This window comes from Gymnoscopelus braueri (assembly GCF_963280865.1).
Source record: "Gymnoscopelus braueri genome assembly, chromosome: 19".
NCBI classification, from domain to species: domain Eukaryota; kingdom Metazoa; phylum Chordata; class Actinopteri; order Myctophiformes; family Myctophidae; genus Gymnoscopelus; species Gymnoscopelus braueri.
In genome coordinates, this window is record NC_137621.1 from 20,251,140 (window position 1) to 20,265,428 (window position 14,289).

The window sequence follows — 14,289 nt, forward strand, 5'->3', positions numbered from 1 at the left end:
CATTTACTCCAATATGATTACTGGAAACCGTGGCTGTTTAGGCTAGCTCAATAGTGACTCATTGTGCTAGTAGAATCTGCTATTGTTGTTAGAGTTATGAACAGTCTGAAATACGCTATAACTATGATTCGTAATCCCAGAAATTAAGGACACAGATAACTAAGTGAGCCCTTAGATTAAAAGATTGGAGTCAGGTATTTTGGAAGATGGAAAAAGAGGAAAAAAAGCGAGGAGAGAAATATGATGTTCAAATAAATTAGTTTCTTCAGAGAATGAGGTTAGGGGGTAGGCTCCCCAATCCCTTGTTCTCAACAGGCGGCAGCGGGGTCGCAAGGCTCCCAGAGCACGTTAAAAACGAAGTATAGTGCTGGGGGAGAGACTGAAGGCCCCCGTGTTCTGTCAAGGATGAATCAACATCCTAGCTGTGTCTCCGTCTAGTCGGTGTGCCGACTGCCGCTCTCTCCTAGGGTTGGCAGCACATGGTGCGTGGATGACAGTCCACACCTAACCGGACGGGAGCGCGTGACTCACCGGTTACAGGCAAGGCGGGTGAAAACGGTTAATATTCTGGTTCCCGTAGCCAAGCGGGGCCAGGACAAGACCGTCGGTTTCCTGCCTGGGGCGCCAACCACGCCTACGGGTAAGGGATCGCTATCGACTGGGTCACCCGCCGGTCGGATCGCAAAAAGCATTAATTCCATGGCGTGCTCCCTGACAGGAGGCGGGTGTGGTCGCTGCGTTCGGCTCAATGTACAGTCAGGCCATCACAAGCTGAAAGCGACCGCCGGAGTGCTACAGTTACTAAGCGAGTGATGCTCCTGTGATCGGTGGGCTTTGAAAAGAAGACACCGGGAAGCAGGAGACTTGAACTCTCTATCCAGGGTGACCTGGGTGTAGACCTCAAGTGGAAAGGGGTCTAGCCTGGGACTGCGCCCCGGTGGGGAGGTTCGAAAGACTTAAGTGACCTATGGCATCCAGAGAGCAAGCCTTGGGAAAGCTTGCGTGACTTTTGACAAACTTTTATCTGTTACAGACACTGGAACTACTATGCCATGGAGAAGGACACACTTTCTAAGCAAGAAGTGGGAATATCTGAAGCAAGGTTGACTTACTGCTAATCGTTGTTGTTGGGGCCTCGACATGTGTAAACAAATACATTTTCTATCGCTCTGGGTAGGACACAATACAAAAAATATATATATTAGATGAATTTAAAACAAATGTATTTCTGCTTTAACAAACAAACAATTAGTTGCACTAATATATTATAGAATAAACCTGATTTTGACTCGCACAGATTAAAGTTTCAAAAGATCACATAATAATATTTCACCAGTGAGGTTAGGGGGTAGGCTCCCCAATCCCTTGCTGGTAACAGGCGGCAGCGGGGTCGCAAGGCTCCCAGAGCACGTTAAAGACAATATATAGTGCTGGGGAGAGACTGAAGGGCCCCCGTGTTCTGTCAAGGATGAATCAACATCCTAGCTGTGGAACCGTCTAGTCGGTGTGCCGACTGCCGCTCTCTCCTAGGGTTGGCAGCACATGGTGCGTGGATGACAGTCCACACCTAACCGGAAGGGAGTGCGTGACTCACCGGTTACAGGCAAGGCGGGTGAAAACGGTTAATATTCTGATTCCCGTAGCCAAGCGGGGCCAGGACAAGACCGTCGGTTTCCTGCCTGGGGCGCCAACCACGCCTACGGGTAAGGGATCGCTATCGACTGGGTCACCCGCCGGTCGGATCGCAAAAAGCATTAATTCCATGGCGTGCTCCCCGACAGGAGGCGGGTGTGGTCGCTGCGTTCGGCTCAATGTACAGTCAGGCCATCACAAGCTGAAAGCGACCGCCGGAGTGCTACAGTTACTAAGCGAGTGATGCTCCTGTGATCGGTGGGCTTTGAAAAGAAGACACCGGGAAGCAGGAGACTTGAACTCTCTATCCAGGGTGACCTGGGTGTAGACCTCAAGTGGAAAGGGGTCTAGCCTGGGACTGCGCCCCGGTGGGGAGGTTCGAAAGACTTAAGTGAGTAATATAATATTACATCTGATGTATAGTGACATCAAAGACTAAAATAACTATAATAGCTGGAGGTTAGGGGGTAGGCTCCCCAATCCCTTGTTCTCAACAGGCGGCAGCGGGGTCGCAAGGCTCCCAGAGCACGTTAAAAACGAAGTATAGTGCTGGGGGAGAGACTGAAGGCCCTCGTGTTCTGTCAAGGATGAATCAACATCCTAGCTGTGTTTTCCGTCTAGTCGGTGTGCCGACTGCCGCTCTCTCCTAGGGTTGGCAGCACATGGTACGTGGATGACAGTCCACACCTAACCGGACGGGAGTGCGTGACTCACCGGTTACAGGCAAGGCGGGTGAAAACGGTTAATATTCTGGTTCCCGTAGCCAAGCGGGGCCAGGACAAGACCGTCGGTTTCCTGCCTGGGGCGCCAACCACGCCTACGGGTAAGGGATCGCTATCGACTGGGTCACCCGCCGGTCGGATCGCAAAAAGCATTAATTCCATGGCGTGCTCCCCGACAGGAGGCGGGTGTGGTCGCTGCGTTCGGCTCAATGTACAGTCAGGCCATCACAAGCTGAAAGCGACCGCCGGAGTGCTACAGTTACTAAGCAAGTGATGCTCCTGTGATCGGTGGGCTTTGAAAAGAAGACGCCGGGAAGCAGGAGACTTGAACTCTCTATCCAGGGTGACCTGGATGTAGACCTCAAGTGGAAAGGGGTCTAGCCTGGGACTGCGCCCCGGTGGGGAGGTTCGAAAGACTTAAGTGAAAAAGAGAAAACAACCAAATTGAAGTGAAACTGTTGTAATGTGTAGTGTTAAATAGAATGCCACAATCAAACTATATATATATTCAAATTAAACTAAATTATACAGGCCAATGTCAAATTAGTTAACTGAACGGAAACATGCTGTGTGCGTGTTGGCTCCTTTTGTGCTCTGGCTTGATTTGATTCACATACAGCGAAGTGAGGTGTTTGTGTGTGGTGCTCAGAATATCTCCCTCTTATGTTAATGGTCAGTGCGTTTGGTTTACATTATGAGAACATGCCGGGTTTTGGTTTCAAAAGAGGTCATACTTTACATCAGCAACCATGCGGTGTAAAATGTATCCAAGCATCTTGCTCATCATTGACCTAACGTTTATTTCAATTACCATGTGACCACTGATTGACCAAGGTGTGATTAAGGTTGGGTATGCTGTCGTTAACCTTCCAGTTCTCTGAAACAGGTCATGGGTTGCAGAAGAGAATTGTACAATCTTGTACAGCCCGAGAATAATGTCAATTGACCTGTGCATAAAGCACAGGAAAGTTGTTTTGTTGTGTTTCCAATTACATTTTGTGTATGGTATGTGTTGTTGTGTATGTCAAAAAAGGTAAAGGAGGGTGGCACCCTGGCCTCTGCACATTCCTATGCTGTGTGCCCTGCCGGGTGTCAGGTCAAGGAGGGAAATAATATGATAGAGATCAAAGACTCACCATCAAACACCCACCCAATTTTTTTTTAGATAAAGGAGGGACACTACACATTTAATTTGAGTAGTACCAATATCACTCTCAGCCAGACAGGAACATACCATTGTTTCATGGGGTACATCTATGCTGCCCAAGGCCACTGAACGACCCCAGAATACATATTAATTTTGATTTTGATTTTGATAGTAATGTTGGGGGACATAATCTGATCGTAGCGATCTCCCTGGCAGCTTTAGGCACATTAAATATAGGCTGTCTTGCCCTTCGCAAATGGCAAGTGATAAGAGAGCAGTGACAGAGTGATCCCATTACACACCACAGAAACATTATATTGCCACCTGGGCCCCCATGCTGAACTTGACGAAGAACACCCCTGCACAATATCTACGCCCCGACTTTCGACCTCAAGGAGGGTACGGATCTGACTGGCGCTTGGGGGTTGGGGCCCCTGTGTATAATACGGGGGGCTCCGGTCTCAGGCCCCAGGAGGGTACGGACCCGGGGGCTCGGGAGTGGGACCTCCGTCTCTTAGCTCATTCAGTGCCAAGTACATTTGTTAATGGCACTGGATGGGTTGGGGGGGGGGCCTAGTCTTGGGCTCTGTCGGAACCTCCTCCTCCGGGCTCGGAAAAGTGACCACCTCAACCAGAGGAATTGGAGAAGAAACCAAAAATGCACACAGAGAACAAGATAAATGATTTTTTTTTTTTTAAATATATATATATATTACACATGTTAGAATAGTTGCTTGTAAAGGAAAACTCAGTGGGAATGCCCCACTGAGGGACCCTAAGTTTAGCAATGCAATATGGAATCAAATGATGTAATTGTCCCCAATAAGAGCTCATGTCCAGATGGTAGGTTTGGGACTGCCCCAGCCTAGTTCAGAGTTTCCCCTTCAAAGAAAAGGGTTTTCCTCGGCTCACATGACTCAAAAAGAGAATAATGGGACCTGATTTTTTAAACATGAAACATGTTATACTAGTGGAGACTTGCTGTAATGTATTGATCAGATTTTAATCTTGTGTTGTGGGTACTAAATTCGTACCCAAGGAGGGCTTGATGGTCCATTGTGGAACCTTGGGCCGTCAACCTTTACTTTATAGAGTGCAGTCAGAAGACAGGCCTTGATAGCCACAGCGTTGATATACTGAATGTAATAGATAAGAACTTCAGAATTCTCCAGGCGCTCAACCGAACGCTTGTTTGCATGCAGACTTAGATGTGGAGCGAATTGCCTTCGTGATATATCAGGTCGTATTGTTTTAATATCATTAATTTGCTGTTCTTTTATTCACATAGTATAGAGGGAATCTCCCTTGTTTGTCAATAAAGATGCCTTGCGCATGTAAAAGGTAATTTCTGTGTATGTCGTCTATAAACTGGACTTTAGGGTTTATTGAACCAAGTGCGACAGACCGTGTACGGCACATCAACAGCTAATCTCCGGCACTGTTGGTCCGATCGATGTGAAACTGTGCACACTCCCTGGATGCCAGAGCAGAACCCCTGCCCCAATTTCTCACATCAGCCTTATGGCACCACCAGGAAGCAGGAAGATTCTTGCCAATTTTATTTTTTTATACAGACTTTGTCAAAAACATCACGCAAATTGATACACATTATCTCTATAGTCAAGACGTAGCTGTCCATTTTATATTCCATCCTGATTAGCTAAGATTGGCTTCCAAAGTTTGCAGGAGTGGCCCGTTTTGAACAAAATGCCTAAAATTATGAATGCAGCGTCCGATTGCCGTGAAACTTCATTCCCACTAGGCCGAGGAAGAAATGCCACCCTTTTCACATTGGCCTATTATTGCACCACCAGGAGGACGATTTTTGCTAAACATATTTTTCGATATTACTCCTACAGATTTTGTCAAATCGCAAATCGGTATCTCTATAAGCTAGTCATGTCATTTTTCACATTTCATCCTGATTGGCTAAGATTGACTTCTACCACCTGGCCTGGTGGGGACCTGTGTTCCAGGGAGCACATTTTTCTTGTTATAATTCAATTCAGAATCATAATAATCATAATCCACCTTGTACAGAGCCTTGACTTGAAGCCATTGTTTGGGTAACATATCACCCCTTCACTTGTGACAGATCAATTATTACACTCATGTTGAATGGCGAATGGCCACACATTTAGTGCAATAGTGAAAAATATACATAATATGCACATGAAAATGCATTATTTCACAAGAATTATATTCTTTCTACCACATCGCTTTCACTACAGCATGGACTGAAAAAAGTTGTACTCTGCAGTCTGCATTAACTTTTCAATAAGCAAGCTAAAATTAAACACAAAAAAGACAGACTGTATCATGAGACATCATGATTGATCACACATGTAAAAGCAAAGGGTGGATATAGTGAATAGATAGGATAAACAACTAATCAGATATGCAAAAAAATATGAGCATGTGTGATGAAAACCTGTAAATATATGGCTATTCCCCGAATTTAGACAAGTAGGCTAATGGCCAAGATGGTTTGTGTTATTTGGTATGGGTAATTACAATTGCATTTCTAGTACTTTACCCAGAACACATCGCTTACATAATAAAATGTGACAATGATAAGGGAGGTCTAAAGGCTAATATTGTCTATTTTTGACAAGAGTACCCATGGCTCAGGCTGCCAACAAGAAGGCTGCAGTGCATATGCCTACACACCATAGCTAAGTAAAACAGCTTTTTAGTTAATTAATTCAAAACATTTTCTAAACGTCTGTATTTCATTACATGCTTACATATTATGACAAATATTTTAAAACGCCAGTGAGACTGACATAAACACGTGCTTTTGCCCTCATAACGTCACACCGGAAGTGACGTGGTTATTTTGCGCTCCACACAGTGTTGCCATGTCAGCTTATTATAAGCGACTTTGGGCTTATTTTTCTGTAAAGTTGCTTGTAAAAATCGCGACGCGTTGTGAGCTTGTAGATCAGCTCTTTTCAAATAGCCGATGGTTTAAAGTGCTCATGTGGCTCATACTCATGTTGCTTCTTTGGGGCTTGTTTTCCTAGACCTACCTGGCTGCTTATTTCTCTCACAAAATATGGCAACACTGGCTCCACACATTATCCCATGCATACATAACATCCGCGTTATTTATCCAGCACCACTCAGATTCTTGCACCGTGCAACACACTCTTTTTAGATGGATTGTAGCCTTATTTCTGCATTGTGCTATTGTATATCACTTTACTTTGTGGTTCAGTTTGTGCGTTTCATTTTTGCGGATGCTGACTTCACTCTATTATGGGCATGCATTGCAGGAACAAAACCTGGTATGATAATGACGCCGTTATTATAACTGTTTTAATGATCAGCTGACTGTTACTGATGGTTCATGCACACAATGTCAATATTCCATGTGTTACACCATAGCAGTCACTAGCACAATAACGGTCTTTTGTTATTATTAAAAGTTAATTTACCCTATGTCAACGTTGCCACCCATTTATCCTGATTCGGTTGCTTGCTACTCTACTGGCAAGTGGACCTTGTACCTTGAACTTGAACTTCCTGAACCTGACAATGATCATTTTGTAACAAGTTCAACAGAGTGTGGATCCGGCAAAGCTTCAGGGTTTGCACAGAAAGCCCATCACTGCATGCATTCTATAGCTAGAAAATAGAATTGGTGAACCTGATGGGGACACTGACTGCAGTCAGTAATAACCAAAACCAACAGCACACTTATATTGAGAGCAGTAAATCTCAGTAAATCCTGAGTCCTCTTAGTCCATGAGCCAGACAAGATCTCATTATCGAAAGAGTGGGCAAAACCATACCTATATTAAATTGTTTATAGGGTCAATATAAGTAAATAAATATATGATAACCTTTCCACAGGAGCAGCTTTTTCATATTTATCACACATTTTGTTATTTTCCCCATACGTACATGACAGGTGAAAAAATGACACATTTTTTAAAATAGTTATCACAATGAAACTTCCCCAGTTGATTACTTACATGAAGACAATGATTTATCGTTTTACAAGTTTTCTGAAATTGTATATTTAAATATGCAAATTAGGCATTAGGAAAATATGCCCGAATTTGCATAACTTTCCAGAATCAACATTGGAACATTGGACAAAGCCAGAGTCAACATTCTTATTTCATTTTGTTAAGATGTTGGAGTCAAAGGTTTTTAACGAGGGAATATTCAATATCTGGCTAAATTTTGGGGCTCTGGCTCATGGAATAAATGCCTAATTTGCATATTTAAATATACAATTTCAGAAAACGTAATACGATAAATCATTGTCTTCATGTAAGTAATCAACTGGGGAAGTTTCATTATGATAACTATTTTTTAAATGTTGTAATTTTTTCACCTGGCATGTACGTATGGGGAAAATAACAAAATGTGTGATAAATATGAAAAAGCTGCTCCTGTGGAAAGGTTATCATATATTTATTTACTTATATAGACACTATAAACAATTTAATATAGGTATGGTTTTGCCCACTCTTTCGATAATCATTGCTCAATTTTCGGGCTCTGGCTCATGGACTATCTGGACCAAAGGACATAGTGAGACTGACCTATGAAATTGTAGGCGAGACTCAGATGACAAAAATGTGGTCTTTCTTGAGACTTCTCTCAAGGACTACTACTACATAGAAATTATTTGGGCGATTATGCCTTTTAATTGGTTCACTTCAAAACAGTACTACATTTTGACAGTTGAGAAGCAAATACATATGCAAACATTAACTTGTATAAAATCATAACCACAGAGACCAAGTTGAAAGGGCTGGTGGTATGGATCACCGGAGCCTCAAGTGGCATTGGAGAGGAGCTGGCCTATCAACTGGCAGGGTGTGGCTCACGCCTGGTTCTGTCTGCTCGTCGGGAGGAGGAGCTCAGTAAGGTTAAAAGTCACTGTTTGGGTGAGTAACACATTTTTGGTGAAACAAAGCCTTTGTAAAAACATGCCTACATGTGTTAAAGTGAATTCACAGAAATCTACAGAAAATGATCTACCACACCACACACACACTGTTGTGCGCTGTCAGTAAAATTGCACTAGACTATCCATAAAACATTCTCACTCACTCACTCACTCTCACTCACTCTCACTCTCTCTCTCTCTCTCTCTCTCTCTCTCTCTCTCTCTCTCTCTCTCTCTCTCTCTCTCTCTCTCTCTCTCTTTATATTATATTATATATATATATATATATATATATAGTGAGGGAGTTGTTGTAGTACTTTAAACAGTGTACAGTATGTGATTCTTCTCCATTATGTAATTCTTTCTCAATTACTTATCCCTAAAGAGTGTTCCAACCTATCAGATCAGGATATTCTTGTTCTTCCCCTTGATTTGCTCGAGAGGACATCCCACGAGGCAAAAACAAAAGCTGTTATCCAGCACTTTGGCAATGTAAGGCAACTGAAGCTATTGCAGCTGATAATTTATAATGCAGTTGTTTGTCTGTGCAGTAGTTTGTTTTTAACACATTGATTGCCAGAATTATTTCAGATTTTTTGCATTTTCATGCCAGGGTTTTTACATTGAAAAAAAAAAGTACTCAGGAGCTGAGATACAACATTTTTAAGTTTTAAGTTAACAAGGAAGTGGATGGGAGTCTAGATCTTCGACAAATCATATCTCCTTGGTCTTTGGGTCAAAAAAAAAATTTTTTGAATTTTTTTTTTCTTCCTAAAAACGAGTTAACTCGATCTAGGCAATCAAGCGATGGATTCTTAAAAACGAGTTAACTCGATCTAGGCAATCAATGTGTTAATATATCACAGAGATTGCAGTAAACTCATTATAACATACCTGAACATTGTATTTATTATTTAGGAGGACAGTGCGATAACATTCAAATAAATGCCGCCGGTTGGTTGGTCAACCAAACCATATTGTGTCACCGGTCATCAGAATCATTCTAGTTGTCTTACTCACTGGTGCTTATTGCTATGTATGCTTTTTTTGTCACTCAGATTGACATCCTGATTAATAATGCTGGCCGTAGCCAACGCTCTCTGTTCTTGGAGACCAATGTGGACGTGTACCAGGCCTTGATGGAACTCAACTTCTTGGGAACAGTCTCACTCACCAAGCAGGTGCTGCCTCACATGACGCAACGAGGGACTGGGAGTATTGTGACTGTGAGCAGTGTAGTTGGCATCGCTGGGGCACCCCTGGCAACTGGATACTCCGCCACCAAACATGCTCTTCAGGTGAAGGAAGACTGCTTATCACTTGCAGCATATACAGTTAGTTATAAATAATCATGGTTATGTTTTTGTATCAAGAAAAATGTTTTATGATTTATTTTAAGTTTTACACAACAAATATTTTTGTATCCCCTTTAGTTGTTGTTGGGGTATTTGCTACGGTATGTTTTCAGATAGATAGAATTGACCCATCCTAACTTATAGGAGCAGTGTCTGACATTCATTTGGCACCTGGGGAGCAGTTAGGGGTTAAGTGTCAAGGGGTTAAGCTCAGGGACACTGACACATAGACTGGGTGGACTGAGGGCAAACCAGTGACCTTCCAATTCCCAGTGTCCTGAGTCTCTACCCTCTCAGCTAAGGCCAGTCGCCTGGCCGTTTAAAGGGATAGTTCACCCCCAGAATGACTTTTATTCTATCGATTAGTCACCCCATGGAGACTTGAATTCATGGATATTTGCCAGACCCAGGGGGTCAGGCCTACATGAGGCTTCGTCGGTCCCCTTTTGCTATCGTTTTCGTCCATATATGGACGAAAACGTTTTCTTACATGTCCCTCTTTTTGATTGGCCAAGCTTAGCGTGACGTAGTTTAGAAACCATTCAGATTTCCGGCCATTCAGATTTCAACCACTAGGGGTCTGGCAGTACCAGGTCCCCTGGTTCCCTTGTTTTTAGTTTTTGTCGCATTCCTAAGCCAATAATTTGATGACCGGCAGTGTTTCCGGTAGGAGACACAAAGAGTCTCCTTTGTGTCTCCTACCGGAACCGCTGCCTACCGGTCCGCTGGTCATCAAATGATTGAGGCTTAGGAAGGCGACAAAAACAAAAAAATATCCATGAATTAAAGTCTCCATGGGGTGGCTAGTCGATAGAAAACTTTTTTTTGGGTGAACTATCCCTCTAATAACACAGGATGTGATGTAATTATCCTATGTACTACAGTTAGAATATTTCCTGTGTAATGGAAAATGCCATCACAGTGGAACTGATTAAAACGATTTAGATTCCTTCTTGATGGGTCATAATTATATGTATGAGGGCATTCTGTTGACTGATGCCATTCTACAGGGCTTCTTCAATTCTCTCCGTACTGAGTTGACTGACTATCCAAAGATACTGATCAGCACAGTGTGTCCAGGACCTGTGGTGTCAAAGATTGTCGAGAATTCCTTCACAGAGGAACTGGGAAAGGTAATGTTCTTTATTACATAACAAGACTTTATTTGCCCTGGGTGAGGTTGTGATTAAATCTATCTATAAATGTACGAAATCTGTGCGTGTCAGTTTGTCTTTCGCATAACTCGAGAATCATGTGACCGATGGACTTCAAACTAGGCATGTATATCACAGAGGACCTTAGGGTATGTTGTACATGGGAAGTTAGACGGATAAGTGGTTGTCCAGAAGCAAAAATCCTCAAATCTCTGTATCTGTCTGTGTGCCATTTATGCCCTTATGTGGAGATCCCTGATGTCATAAAACTGACATCATAGACTGGCCACCAAGTGGCTATGAGTACAATGATAATACCTTTTATGCCCATAGTATAGGGAGAACCCTCCCTGATGTTATTGTACTACCGTGACTACCGCACTCTGTCAACTTGTATTGCATAACCGAGGGTCATGCGTTCCCAACGGGTATTGTTCCCAAATCCCTACGGTTATCGGGCCTAGCGAAAATAAAAGGACATAGAGGGCAATAACTGATATCAGCCCTAGGACTGTTATAGCAGCAGCTGACCATTATAGCAGTAGCTGACCAATCAGTGCAAGATAAAGTACCACTGTGCACTGAAACTGTGCGCAACCTCGCTGTGGAAGGACCTCAGCATGGCCACCACGGTTGTTGCGTTGATCAAATTAAAATTTCTCATTGTAACTAAATGTATTATGGATATATGATGAAAACAAATGATCGCCCAGGCATTTGTTCTAGCCAACCTGGATAACTTTGGGCAATGATGAATGCCCACGTGATAATCTACTGTATATGTATTCATCACAAAGCTAACTAGATGTTTTTTCAGTTTTTATACAGGATTTCAGGGCATACATTAAATAATTACGTACTTACATTTTGTATGAAATGCCCACATAAGACAGAAGAGAATAGCAATAATATATTAACATACAAATACTATACCATCACTGTAATGACAGGATGAGAAGTACATACAAAAATAAGAATAACAATAATGGACGTTTCTCATAATAGACATACTAGAACAACCCAGCTGCACCGGAGATCATGTCTTAATGCTCAAATTCAGGCTTAAACTTAATCAGTCTGGAAGCTATGGTCACTAGATCTTTTAAACACAAGGCTTTTTCATGTTCAATTTGTAATTTGGCGCTAGTAACATGTTTCCTCTGCTCTTCGTTTTCTTTACCAAAAGTCTGTACCCGAAGCAGGGAACCAGATGCACAAGATGTCCACAAACCGCTGTGCGCGCTTAACCTTGGTGGGCATAGCCAACGGTGTCCAGGAAATGTGGATGGCCAATCAACCATTCCTCTTGATCTATTATCTGTGGCAGTATGCTCCCACTTGGGCCTGGTTCCTCACAAATGAATTGGGCAAAAAAAGAGTGAAGAATTTTAAAGCTGGTGTGGTACGTATATAACTTATTTTAGTCATTTCAGTGGAGTGGATGAAGATTGTTAACCTGGTATAAAGTGAGTCTGATCATCAGACTAGATTCATATTGACTTATCTCTTGATACTTTCCCTTTCAATTGGTTATACATAATAAATCCAGGCACTTCCCTGTTTTCAGAGTCCAGACTTTGAAACTATTTATGTAGAGAACCAGGTACTGAGAGTCAGACCTGGGTTTAGACTATATCTAGCCTTGTGAATGGTCTGAAAATACTTGAGTAAAGCAGTCCGTGGCAGACCATATTTAGACTAGAGCTGTCTCTTAACAGCAAGGGGGGCTCAGCTGTTACTGACCTTGCTTCAGTATGATGAAGAGGAGGAGGAGGAGGAGGTGGAGGAGGAGGAGGTGGCCACTCTGTCACACTGGTGGCCTCTGCTGGACAGTGACAGCTGAGGGCCACACAAAAAAGGTCATGTTCCAACTGGCCAGATATTTAAGTGTCACACAGGACAATGTTACAAGTTGGTGAATGCAGGAAGAGCGGTACATTGGGATCTTCCACATATAGCGTCATTTTGAAACATACAAAAATAATAATAAAAACTCAAAAACTCAAACAGTAAACTAAAATACGTATCTAAGAACATCTGAGGTGAGAATGTGCTGCCACAATTTTTCTCTCACTCAGGCAGCTATGGGCTCTGACTATACTTTTTTTTAAGAATGTAAAGAAGATTCATAATTACTACATGTTTCATTATGATTTTCCCTATTGTTAATGACGTGGTGAAATGGAAAATGTCACCTGTATGTGTAAATTAAATAAATAAAAAATATTAACTTAGTGCTGGGTCACCTCTTTACAACTCAGGTCTTCAAGGCAGGATTTATTATATCAACATCGCATACATAGCGATATTTTGATGTGGTTTAAGCCTAATTCTTTGTAAAATAAAAACAACCACACTGATGGACAGTCCACTACTCCATTCTAAGAGTTGCTAAACAAGTTCAAGTACGATGAGCAAATCTGCTGATTCTATTATTGTTTTACACATTATATAGTAAGCTAAGGGCAATTTCACATTGAATGAAAGTTGTGTATTTCCGTATTGTTGCAGAAGTGTTATTTCTACTATTATTTACACCATAAATCCTTACAAAAGGTTCTTCTTTTGCAGGATGCAGACTCAGCATACTTCACGAAGCCTAAGACCTCCTGAAATCCATACATCAAAGAGGGAACAGCATTTCATTCCATTCCTAATAATAACTATCGTTATTAAGATGTTTTTGCCTGCAGAATGTTAAAGCTCTATTAACATGGCAAAAGATAAATTGATCAATTGTCATTTCAACCCATGTTGTCATCTTTTTATTTTATTTGGGTGAATGGAGAGTGGGTTTAACATAAGGACATCTTCTCTATAAATTCAAGGAACTAGTGCAGTACCCGTTCAGAAAGTGTGCCCGTTTTGTAGCGGGCATGTGTTCCGAGTGGCATTCTCATTGGGACCTCAGCGATGAACACCTTTCACGTGTTTGGTGAATCAGATGAATGGTACGTGAGAGATACGCATATCTGTAGGCAGCTGGCCGGTTCTGAAGAATCGTTAATCTGATTGAACACTGCACTGTCTTGGCTACTCAGCAATGAAGACATACATACATAAAGATTCCTGGAATGTATAGATAGATCTCTGTATGTCCTTCATGTATCTCAACATCTGATCAACGTCACACCTGGCAGGTATATTGCTGAGGACCCAAGGCAGTGCAACGTTGAGTGCGAAATCGAATTCAATCAGATGAGTGGTACTGAACATATGAACGCTGCAAGCAGAATTTACGGGGACCAAGTAAACGCCCGCTCCAAACGGCCACACCCAGAACAGGCACTGCACTAGAATTATATTAAGAGCTGTCAAATAAATATATTTTTTTATTGCACAACTACATAACTACTGCTCATCCATACAC

The 14,289-nt window shown here is 42.3% G+C and overlaps 1 protein-coding gene across 2 annotated transcripts; it reads left to right on the forward strand.

Annotated features, from left to right (window-relative positions):
• Positions 1 to 6,613: 6,613 nt before the first annotated feature.
• On the forward strand, positions 6,614 to 14,286 carry dhrs7 (dehydrogenase/reductase (SDR family) member 7). Of its 2 annotated transcripts, none has more exons than XM_080413626.1 (7): positions 6,614 to 6,791; positions 8,256 to 8,408; positions 8,796 to 8,902; positions 9,469 to 9,708; positions 10,776 to 10,898; positions 12,106 to 12,321; positions 13,491 to 14,286. In XM_080413626.1, the coding sequence occupies exons 1-7, from the start codon at positions 6,662 to 6,664 to the stop codon at positions 13,530 to 13,532; spliced, it is 1,011 nt and encodes a 336-aa protein (XP_080269752.1). In that variant the 5' UTR covers positions 6,614 to 6,661; the 3' UTR covers positions 13,533 to 14,286. The 2 variants fall into 2 exon arrangements, with proteins under 2 accessions (XP_080269752.1, XP_080269753.1); XM_080413627.1 differs by having other exon boundaries at positions 8,814 to 8,902.
• The last annotated feature ends 3 nt before the right edge of the window (positions 14,287 to 14,289 follow it).